General features: G+C 43.0%; 1 protein-coding gene across 1 annotated transcript in view; it reads left to right on the forward strand.

Moving 5' to 3' along the window:
- Positions 1 to 11,501, forward strand: part of Col9a1 (collagen type IX alpha 1 chain) — an 88,889-nt gene that overhangs the window by 75,478 nt on the left and 1,910 nt on the right. The window contains exon 37 of the mRNA XM_032899717.1: positions 5,497 to 5,574. Coding sequence (XP_032755608.1) covers positions 5,497 to 5,574 — 78 coding nt within the window. The remainder of the gene's footprint in view (positions 1 to 5,496; positions 5,575 to 11,501) is intronic.

Here is an 11,501-nt window from a genome sequence, read left to right on the forward strand (position 1 = left end):
GCAGTTAAAGACGTTTGTGTCTATGAAACTAGTGCAGATCAAGGACGGCTGCTCCCAGTGTCAGGGATTAGCCCCGCCCTCCTCTTCTTTCAAGGTTAGCATCATAGCTTTAATTTTGATGGGCGTTTATTCTCAGCTCCAGGGGGCAATCTAACTTAACTTCTTCTTTCATTTGGGAGTCTGTCCTCTTTCATTTAAAGCAAGTCAAGTGCTGTATGCAGGGAAGTTTGCAAGACCAAAATGAGACACAGGTTTGTGAGTGTGCATGTAAGACATTCTGCAGGACTGACCGGGTCCTTCAGAGGGCATTTGCCAGGTGAGTGTGGCAGCAGAGGTATGGTATGCATCCGGGATAATTTATGGAGAATTAGGGAAAGTGAGGGGTTTCTATGTTGTTATGAGTTACTGACAGCTCTCTGGGGACCTTTAGAAGGATGTGACAAAAAAACAAGGACCCCCCCTCCACATTATTTTAAACATTGTGGTGTTCCAATTAGGGATAAATATTACGGTATGAATGGTCAGAGGTCAAGCCAGCTGTCTCTTCGAATCTATAAATGAGTTGCCTGTGGATGGCTAACTACACCCTCAGTTGGAACAATTTACTTAATTACTTTTTTTTTTTTTTTTTGGCATGTGCAGAGTTGCGTGTTAAAAATGGGCTCTAATTGGGAGTCTTGCAAGGCTGGGGAGACGAACGGGAGAGGGAAGGGGGTTGTCAGGAAGTGTCACGTGCTCATTCATCTTTGTTCTTTTAAGCCACTAGTTAAAAACTCTGTGCCAGATGACCCAATGAGTTGCCCTGACACTCTGAAAACCATGCTTAAGAAAATGCACTGCTTTGGGTGGGTTAATGAGTTGGTTAGACATGTTGCGCCCCTACCAGGGTCATTAATGCAGCATTCCCTGCGTGTCAAGAATAGCAGTATGAAAGTTTCCTGATGCCTCTTCAATGTCTCCCGGTCTCTGCCCAGACACACTGAATCAGAAACTCAAAGTGGAGCTTAGTGATTGGGTTCAAGAGGTTCCTCCATGTGGTCACAGAAATCGCATCCCTGTTTTCCTCGGCAAATCAGTATTTGGTTCAGATCTCGACTTTGTGCTAGCAAGCAAAACCCGCTCCAGGAAGCTTGAAGGCCTTGCTGACCTGAAAGTCTATGGGGCCACCGCTTTCAGCCTTGGCTGCACAAGGAATCACCCTGAGAGTTTTACGAGCAATCCAGTTAATGACCCCACGTCCAGAGTTTTAGAATCAATTGGTCTAGACTTTGGGGGCTTACAATGCCCCCTAGGTGGTTTTAGCATGTAGCCAGGATTGTAACAGGATTCTAGCAGAAGAACCTCATCTAAGAAAAGTGTATTTAGGACCCAGAAGAGACCTCGAGCATGAGATAGATTCATTCATTAACCTCAGCGTTTCCTCCTGGTTCTTCTTCGGTATCCATAGCACAATCTATCATCTATACAGATACATCATCCTTCTTCCCAAGGCCACAACCCTTTCCTCAGTCGAGTCATTTAAATCAACATTTTCATAAGGTCTCATGAAAGTTTCATACTTCTGAAACCTGGATGGAGGCAGGCAGGGTAACTAGATTTTATCAATTAACACTACAACCAATCTAGAAACACACAATTCTAGGTAACTGACCTTGGCTATATCCTACCACATACAGGGCAACAATTATTAACGAAAACATTGTTTGTCACCATTTGGAAGTTTGCAGCTCAAAATTTCCCCCAAGGGAACACATGCTACCCTGTAGAAATTTAAACTTTGAGTCGTTAAAGAACGGATGTAGTTCAGTATGGCTGGCCTCTTTCCCCCTACTATTACTTGATAAAAAGTTGAGGCTCACTATCATATAGCTACTGTGAGCCTTGTCTCAGAAAAATAAGACTTGTTAAGAACTACAAAGTTCAGGCTCTGTCTTAATCATTGTTTTCCTCCTGACACTGCTTTGGAAAACAGTAGAACTTTTGGATAAGTGCTGTGTTGTGCTGTGACCCGGCACCAAAACCATCTCCCGCCCATCCCCACCCGCGCATGCGCACAAATGTAGAGAGGCAGCTCAGTCCCCATAGGTGGCGGCTTAGCCCCCAAGAATAGTTCTCCCTGACACCATAATATGTGTAATTGCACACATGCAGAGACCAGGATCCGTGTTGCATGAACTCTGTGGTGGGGCAGAACTCACGAGGGAGACTGCAGAGTGGCTCTGTGCTCACTTGACTTAGCGTTTTATTAGCAGTTCAGGCCGTGAGACTTATTTTTAAATGTTTGTGGTTGGGATTAATTTTAAACTCCTTTGAGTAAGGCCGTGCATTTTTAGACATTTTAGTGTGAGTCAAACAAATGTGAGACGGGATGGAAATGAAGGTGTGAGAAAATACGTGTTACAACTGACTCAATTTTTCCCCCCATATTAATCGGCTCTTAGGGGAGCAGAGATCAGTTACAGTTTGTGAAAAATAAAAATGAAATAAATAATATCCAGAGAGCCGTGAGAATGCTCCATGTGTGTGTGCATATATATGCATATATACATTTTATATTATACATAGTAAATTGATATAACATATAATTTATATGTGAATGCTTTGCAACATTCCCTGTTCTGCAGTCGCTTATGCCCCAAGTTCAATCAACTGTCTCAAAGCTGCTTTTGAGCGTTTATTTGGTTGCAACCTCTGAGCCACAGGTGAGGGACACTTGTGATAGCGCACTTTAATTTTTTTTAAATTAGTTTAGTTTTGATCATACCACATTTACCTTGCCCCAAAATTAAGTGTAGTAAAGGCACTTAGTAAAGAATTTCTCTCAAAAGTTCCCTATATGCTTCCTTTTCTTTTCTTATGGTAAAGAAACCCACTGGCTCCCTACAGACCCAGCATGCGATGCTATATAAATCTGGGGACATGTGCTCCCTGTGACCTCTTATGAACTGAACCACATTGTTCTTCAGTAAGCAATTTGGACCTGGTTTGTTTTTCATTGGACAGTGTATCCAGGAGATCATTCCAAAGAACTGCCAGTGATTTTCCCAGCCGTGTAATAGTCTATTCTGTGGTAGAAACTCACTGTTTCTCTTTGGAGATCCTTTTAACTGTTTCGAGTCTTGTTGCTGTAGCAAGGCAGGGTGCACAGCAGCCGACACATTTCGTCTTGATACAAAATATCAACACAGACTTCATTTCTACTTCTAATTCCATCTCCGGCCCAAAATGTTCTATTGTTTTGAGAGTGAATTTCTGGAAGTAGAATTCCCAGAACTTCCGCTTGTAATTTGGTCGCTATTGTCATACCCCCTCCAAGGAGGTGAAGCCAATGTGCACTTTCCTTCACAGTATAGAGTTCTGTATTTTTCTACAGACTTGATATGTTTAATAGAAGCATGGAACTCATGCTAATTTTATAGGCTAAGAGTCTTTGTTCTCTTTTAATTTTATTTGTGAAAGCAAATCCCGTTGCTCCCTCATCTACGTAACGGCCATTTTTGTTTCTTTTTCACGATGATCTCATCATGTAGCTTGTTCATATTTTTAAAAACTTATTTTTGTTTTGTCTGCATGTGTTTGTGTGTGTGTGTGTGTATGTGTGTGTGTGTACCTGCTTATGTGTATGTGTATCATGTACGTGCAGGTGCCCATGGGGGCCAGGTAGGGTGCTGGATCTCCAGGAAATGGAGGCACAGGTGAGGTACCTGATGTCGCTCTGATACCTGAAGCTGAATCCTCTGCAAGAACACAAAATGCTCTTCACCACAGAGCCATCTCCACGGTCCCTTGATTTCCGGTACTTCCTAGATGTTTGATGCATTTTTTAACTTAGCCTATCGCCTAATAGAGGTTTAGTGCTAACTTCTTTTCCTAGTGGCCTCCCCACTTCTCCTAAACATTCAATGACTTGCTAAACGTTTTTCACTTCAACACTGCCACCTCCGGGGCTAGATAGATGGCTCCAAGGTGAAGTGCGTCAGCTGTTCTTGCAGAGGACCAAAGCCCAGTTCCCAGCCCCCACATCAGGAAGATTGTGTGCACCTGTAACTCCAGCTCCAGGGGATTCCATACCATCATCTGGTGTTTGCAGGCAGCCCGCATACACGTGCACATGCATACACACAGAAACACACATAAAACATGGTAAAATAAATATCAAAATAAACGATGCCCCCTTGGTGATAAGCCAATGTCTTGTGCATATTTGGCCCTATTTGGACTTTTCTGCTTCATGGGTGAGTACTACACCATTGTGATAGGTTTGGTAACTGGTAGGATTAATTCCTTCATGCTACTCTACCTGGATGAGGTTTGTGACTATTCCAGTGTGCTTAAAACTGGGTTTGTAATCAACATTTAGCTTAGGGAGAAATGACAGCTTATTTATTCGAATGCCATCTTGCCGCAGAACAGTTTTTCAAGTCTTGGTATCCACCAGGGACGTTCAGTTTCTTTCATGTTTTACTGGTTCATTTCTATTAAGACCACATCTAGTTGTTTAGCATTTTAATTGCTACTGTAAGTAGTTATGGCCGTGTCTCATAACTGCTAGCTACTTGTGTGTATGGAGCCAACTGATTTATGTATATTAATTTTGTATCCTGCTAGATAAGTGAATTCACTTATTGTTTGTAGTAGCTTTTTAAAAATTGATTCTTGTCTTTAAAATATGTGCTTCTATTACCTGAAGATAGAATCGGTTTTAATTTCTCCAAGCAAATGATGTATGGTAGCGATAAGAGAGCATTCTTCTCACTCTTCCTGGGGCAGAGCCACTGTCAAGGGTTATGCTTCCGGGCTGAGAAAGATTTTATCCTGTTGAGGAAGGATCCATTGACTCTTACCTTATTGTGTGTTTCACTGAAAATGCATATCCAGTTTTGAGAAATGTCATTTCAGTGGGCACAGATCAATGTTTTGATTTTTTTCCTCCTTCTCCTCCCTCTCCTCCTCCTCCTTCCTCCTCCTTCCTCTTCCCCTTCCTTCACCTCCTCCTCTTCCTCCTCCTCTTCCCTCTTCCTCCTCTTCCCTTCTTCCTCCTCTTCCCTCCTCCTCCTTCTCTTCTCTCCTCCCTCCCTCCTCCTCTTCCCTCTTCCCTTCTTCCTCCTCCTCTTTATCCTTTCTTCCTCTCCCTCTTTCTCCTTCCCTCTTCCTCCTTCCTCTTCCCCTTCCTTCTTTCCTCCTCTTCCTCCTCCTCTTCCCTCCTCTTCTTCCTCCTCCTTTATCCTTTTCTTCCTCTTTCCTCCCTTTCTCCTTTCTTCTTCTTCCTCTTCCTCCTCCTCCCTTCCTCCCTCCTCCTCTTCTTCCTCCTCCTCCCAAGCTTCCCCCTCCTCTTTCTTCCATTTTTCTTGGGTCTGTTGAGAAGATTTTGGCCTTGCTGTGCATCTATTACAGTCTGGCTTCCAGCAGTTTCATGAGTTGGTGTTTTCTTTAAAGTTTAAAATACAGAACTTTGTCAATACCTAGAAAGTGTAACTTTTCTCTATTGTGATGCAGGTGACTTGGGAGAAAAAGGAGAACGTGGTCCTCCAGGAAGAGGTCCTAAGGGTTTGCCTGGAGCTATCGGTCTCCCAGGTAAGAGGGTTGTGCGGTAGAATGGTGGAGGGGAGGAAGAGATGGGGTCGAGGGTAGAGCGGAAGCTGAATAGCATTTTGAAGGAAGCACGGTTCAGTCCTTTAAGCTTCTCATGGGCTTATGAGCTGGCTTTGATGAAGAGTTCAATGATTTTTGTAAATCAAATCTTCATTCACGGGGAGCAGCTAGATGTCAAAGCTTGAAATATTAAGCTCTTAAAGCTACGATTTAAGGAAACTATCCAGTCAAATACCACTTGTTACAAAATTTTCAATGAGTAAAATTAGACCCCTGCCTAGCTCAGGTAATCATTTCTTGTTATTTTATTGCAATTATTAACCATTATTATTAGTTTGAGGTTCTGGGGATGAAGCCTAGGGCCGGCAATATACTACCATATTGCAACCCTAGACCAGACTATTTTTACAAAAAGCCATGGTAGTTGTAAAAGAAATCCAAGTTTTTAGTTACTCGTGTGCTACAAGGAGTAGCTGAAATTTCATTTTAAAAACTCTCCTGTTAAATACCCAGACCCTCCCAAAATCTACTCTGCCCAAAACAAACATTGAGGAAATTTGTCTCACAGCCACATAGAGCTCCACACAGGCGGGGATCACAGCTGTGTGGGCTAAGGGACAGAGGGGCTTCTGTAAGGAGCAGGGTCCTCTCACTGAGCATTCTGTGTCTTCTTTATCCAAGGGCTGCCCTGGTGCTGGGGTCTGGCCAGAAATGTACTCTCATTGGCTGAAGAAATGACTTATAATTCCAACCGCTGAAGTAGCACTATGGGGCTGAAGGCTGGGTATCTCAGTGGTGGGTGGGATGTGCAAGTTGCCCCCTTATTGTGGCTAAAACTATGGCTATAGGAGTGTGAGGGGTGCTGAGGACTCTAGTTGACTCTAACTGGGACAGTTAAGGACAAATAGGCAGTAGAGAGTGACAAAAAAAGTAGAGTGTTTCTTGTTTCAATCATGGATTTGGAAATTTTGGTCTAGGGAAATTTAGAAGAAGAAATTACCATTTTATAATTCTGCCAGAGGTTACATATTTAATCATGGCTATAATTATATAATTATAGCTCCAAATAACAAAATCCTTACTTTTCAATTATCTGTTTCATTGCCCTTGGGGATTGTTTTCTTATTAAAATTTGGGAAGACGACTACATTCGGAGAGAGCTCAAACACTGTCATTCCTAAAGTGGGATCCATGGGCCTGTCGAGATATTTTTATGATTTAATATTTTTTTGTGTGATTGGAGAAAAGAAGAGCTAGCTGGATTTCAAATGATCAAAAGAAGATTTTTAGCACATAATGAAAATCTGGATTCATTTGACAGATGTTTTGGAGAGAGGAGAATAGTTCTCACCAAGATCCTTCTTCCCTTTAACAGTGGGCGTCATTGGGGGCTTGAGGCGGGACTCACTCTTAAGACCCGCCCTCTTTCCTTTGATTGATGCCCCTCCACCCCCGCCCTTCCCATGGCTGCCTTTAGGCCTTTTTACCTACTGCTCTCTCCTTACACCGGCCATTTCTCCTTTGCTTCCTTTTCTCACACTGATTCTTAACCGTCTCCGATCTATCTGCATCTCAGCTTTCTTTGTTAAATTGATGGGATAATGACATCATTTGGTGCAAACGCTGAGCTTCGGATTATTTTTCAAAAATACAGGCTAAGCTCCTGCTGATGAATGGCTCTCTGTGTTTTGGTGGACTACAAGGGTCTGTGTTTACGAAACTCGCCAGGGTGCCTGTTCAGGGTTGTGTTCAGCTAGGTTCATATCCTTTCCTCTGCCTTGTGAATGTATTTGGCTAATTGAACAGACAGCTCCCCGACAGAGAATGCTGACCTTAAAGCACAGGCTCAACAATCCAGAAACCTCAGGGTTCAAATCAGGCCGCTGCCTCGTCCTAACCTTTGAGCTACTTAGTTTCTCTCTGAGCCTCAGTCTCCTTTACGAAATGGTGGGAATATCATCCTGATGGTGTAAGTCTGAGAATTAAAAAGAAGCAATCCCGTAAAGAGTTTAGGGCAGTTCGTGAGCATAACAGTGGCCAAGGAAGGTTGTCTATTAGTTTGGTTTTGCTTTTGACATTGATGAGGAGAGCTAAGGGTAATGTACAATGTTATCCTTGCTGCCATTCCTCCTGCTGCTCTTAATCGGCAGTAACAGGCAACCTTGTTCTCAATTAGCCCTTCTCCCGAGGCACTGCCCTGTCTTTCATGACTCTCTTCTGGGACTCTCTGCTGTTATTGTAGAGAACTGGTCACTATGGTCATTTCGCCAGTTAATTGTCCACCAAGAGGATGAACTTTTAAAAAGGAATGACCCAATAGAAATAGACTGTGGTTTTGCAGTACTTATAAAAATAATGCTAATAAAGCTTCGTGACCTGGAGGAAACCTCAACTGAATTCTGCACAGGAACCTGTTTGGAGTCTTCTAGATAAACACCCATTTTGCCTGGAAGAAATACCCGCTCCATTTTAAAGCTTTACTTTTTAATTTAAGATTTAAATTAAGACACATTTTAATTAAGATGCAGTTATATTGCTTCCCCCTTCCCTCTTATCACCTTTAAATGTGATTTTACAATGTTTTTAATTTAAATAGAATTACAAAATTTCCTCCCTCCAACCTCCCTAGACGCTGCCTCCCATGTAATCCCTCTCATGCCCCCTGTCTCTTAATGATAGACTCTCTTTTGATTAACATTATTACACACATGTAAACATGTCTGTATACGCACAGGTTAATAGAACCAGCTGAGTCATTGTTGGTATATCTAAGATTTAAGTCATTGTTGGTCTATCTGTTCTGCATTAGACAGGCTATGAAATTGATGCTGGGGTGAGTGTAATTCCCAGGCATCATTAGATGCCTATAGTTCTTTGTCCTGGGGTAGGACCTGGAGAACTTTCCCCCCTTCCACTTAGTATGTTCATTGATATTGTCATCCTTCCTGTCTTGTTTAGGTAGCCATTTTCCAGGATACATTGTCTCAAAACACATTTCCAGGAGTTCTGGCTCTTATAGTCTTCCTGCCCTTTTTCCTTTGTCCTTTCTTCCATGTTCCCTGAACCATAGAGCCGGGGGCTGTGGTGTAGATGTATCCCCTGTAGCCAGGGTTTCCATGATCAAAGCTTAATCTCGGTGTTGTGTGTGGTCGTGGTTTTCTGTGATGGTCTCCATTCAAAGAACCCTTCATGGTTGTCCCTATTGTTTGAGTTTTTGGATTTAAATCCTACAGAGTAGAAAAAGAACATGTCGTCATAGTTTGTGCAAACATGCCTAGAATTTTCAGTCTGTGATATTGGACCTTCCTTATCGATCAGTTCTTAGGGTCCCTGTTTTGTTTCTGTGTAGTTTCTGTCTCCCCGTCTCCTTTCACAGCAGCCTGTCTCGGTTTGTTCAGAGTTAGCGATGGCATGTTCTGGGGTGCTACTGTGACATTGCTTATTATAGGCCACAGGTCATTCTTTTAACGTTGATTATCACTTTGGCTACAGTGCCTTGCTACTTTAAAGCCGACATATGCCCAGTGGTTCATTGTAACTGAATTAGAACGGGCAGATATGTAAGGGCTGTAGCCCTGAGTACAGGCTTCTAGGATGTGTGCCCCCCCCCTCCTCATCTCCAGTGACTACGTCTCTCAGTTCTATCTTGTGAAACAGCAGTCAGAACCACACCCCTGATGGGTGATTCTAGAAGGATCTGTACTCACGCCGAAACTGTAAAAGCCATAGAGAAGGGATAGAGCAGGGGGCTGGCTAAGCCCTACACTGAGAATTCAGCTGACTGTGTTGTGATCAATCCTTTCTTTATATTTGAGCATAGGCAGACTTGGCCCAGGTCGCACGTCCTGACGGAGGTATCTTTGGTTGTAAGTGGTAGAGGGAAATATTTATGCTTCCTGAGACCAGGTTCATGAAATCGACAAAAGGACAGGCTGTCCAGTGTGACTAGTTTGTCTCTGTCACCATAGTTACGTGATGCGGGCATATCTCTAGCCTCTTATTTTTCTGCCTCTCTCCCAGAGCTGTGCAGATCTTATAAACAACCCCCAGGCCTTTAATTTCCCCTCTGTTCATTTTCTTACCAGAGCTAGCTAATGCTGCTGCTCAGCTAGGTCATCTCATTAAGGGACATCCCTGCATGCCTGCTGCCACTGAACTGCCCGCGTGTGACCAGTAACTCAGCACTCGCAGCATTTCAAGGAAAAATATGTAATAATAAATCCTGACTTCTCTGTGCATTCAAACTCACTAGGGAAAGGAATAAATTAAATGAAATACCACAGAAGTAAGCTCAGTATATATATAGAAAAAGCATCTTTGGGGTACATCCCCAAAGATTAAATAGCCATCGCACGAATCATCAGATCGCCTGTTTAACACAGACAATTATTTGCACCTCTTTCTCCTTCACGCGTGTGTATGCACTGTTGTTTTGTTCTGTTAAGTGTTGGTGTGGGGGGGGAGCTCTGCCTAAATCAGTGTAACATGCCTGCCCTCTAGTGTTGACACAGAGAATGGCATACCCATTCTTTTAAATGGTGTCTTAAAGTCCTCAAGTTTCTGGCAGTGTGGTCAACGATGCTTCAGGAAGCTGTGTCGTTGTTAGGTGGTTGGTGTAGTCAAGAGACCCCCCAGGATGGGCAAGGCATAATGAGGGCTCTTCAAACTCTGGTCTTCTGCCTTCCTGAAATAGCCACGGATGGATAGTATGTAAACAAATTAGCATGGCTGTGTTCAAATAGGGCTATGTTTTCATATGAATACAAATTGGCCTGTGGGCTGAGGTTGGCCTAGTCTGTGCTACCTGCCTAGCCCCCATGGTGGGTCTTTGGCTTCTTTTGTGAGCAGGGTCATTTTCTCCCTGGTCTTGGTTTGATTTTAAGACAGATTTGACCTATCTCAGTGGGACATTCCTATTGACAAAGTGCATAAAAACCACATTTTTATTCATAATTAGATGTGACCTATGTTTTAAAACTAAAAAGGAAAAAAAATCGGCGTAACCTTTAACTGTCTGTAGTGTCAGGGGATGCAGAGGTCTCATGGAGCAGCTGTGACAGCCATACCTGTAGATGCTGTGGACGGATGAGGGAAAACATTTCTTCCATTAGGGGAAATGGATAACCACCTACTTCCCTCCGCTGATAGTTGGGTAAATGTCTATTGGAAAGTTTATTGGAAATAACATATTTCTGCTCGAGACGCATACATTCGAAGATAGTTATTCTCCCTTAAACCTTGCTAATGGCTTGCCCTTTAACACTGCTTTGTGGAGGGTGTAGATATGAGACACGCAGAAGAATGAGGTGTCTGTAAAATAGGTTCTGCCACCCACCTACATTTCAAAATATGTAAGATTTGCAACACTAATAATATCACTTAATACGTCCAGGTCACTACAATAAGATGTACGTAATTAGATCACTAAAATAGGAAAAAGACTGAGAACCCCGGGAAAAAGCCGGGAGTCCCTCCACCCACAGCAGTATGTAATTGGATGTGAAGATTTGGCTAAGACCGAATAAGGATCCCTGTAATCAGACTGTCAAAGTGAATGCAAGTGCTTTCGCACTGTTTCCGTAGTAATGGAACGAAGAACTGTTGAGGTAAAGGGACACAGGCAGCAGAAACACCTCAGTGCCATGCTGTGTCTCAGAATGTGTGCCTACTGAGGGATCACGCACGACACATCTGCAAAGAGCTCGCTGTGGTGAAACTCGTACTGCGGTGAGAGTATGACATTTTGTAGGGAGCGTGGTGTGATCTTTTAAAAGACACTGACAAGTAGTATCTAATCATCGAGACAGCCCCCGTTTAATGGTGGAACTTAATGATAACAAACGCAAACATTTCACGTTGTTGATAATGAATGTTAGAGGCTTTATTTTTCTCCCCCCCCCTGATTTTAA

The sequence above is a fragment of the Rattus rattus genome, chromosome 4 (assembly GCF_011064425.1).
Source record: "Rattus rattus isolate New Zealand chromosome 4, Rrattus_CSIRO_v1, whole genome shotgun sequence".
NCBI classification, from domain to species: domain Eukaryota; kingdom Metazoa; phylum Chordata; class Mammalia; order Rodentia; family Muridae; genus Rattus; species Rattus rattus.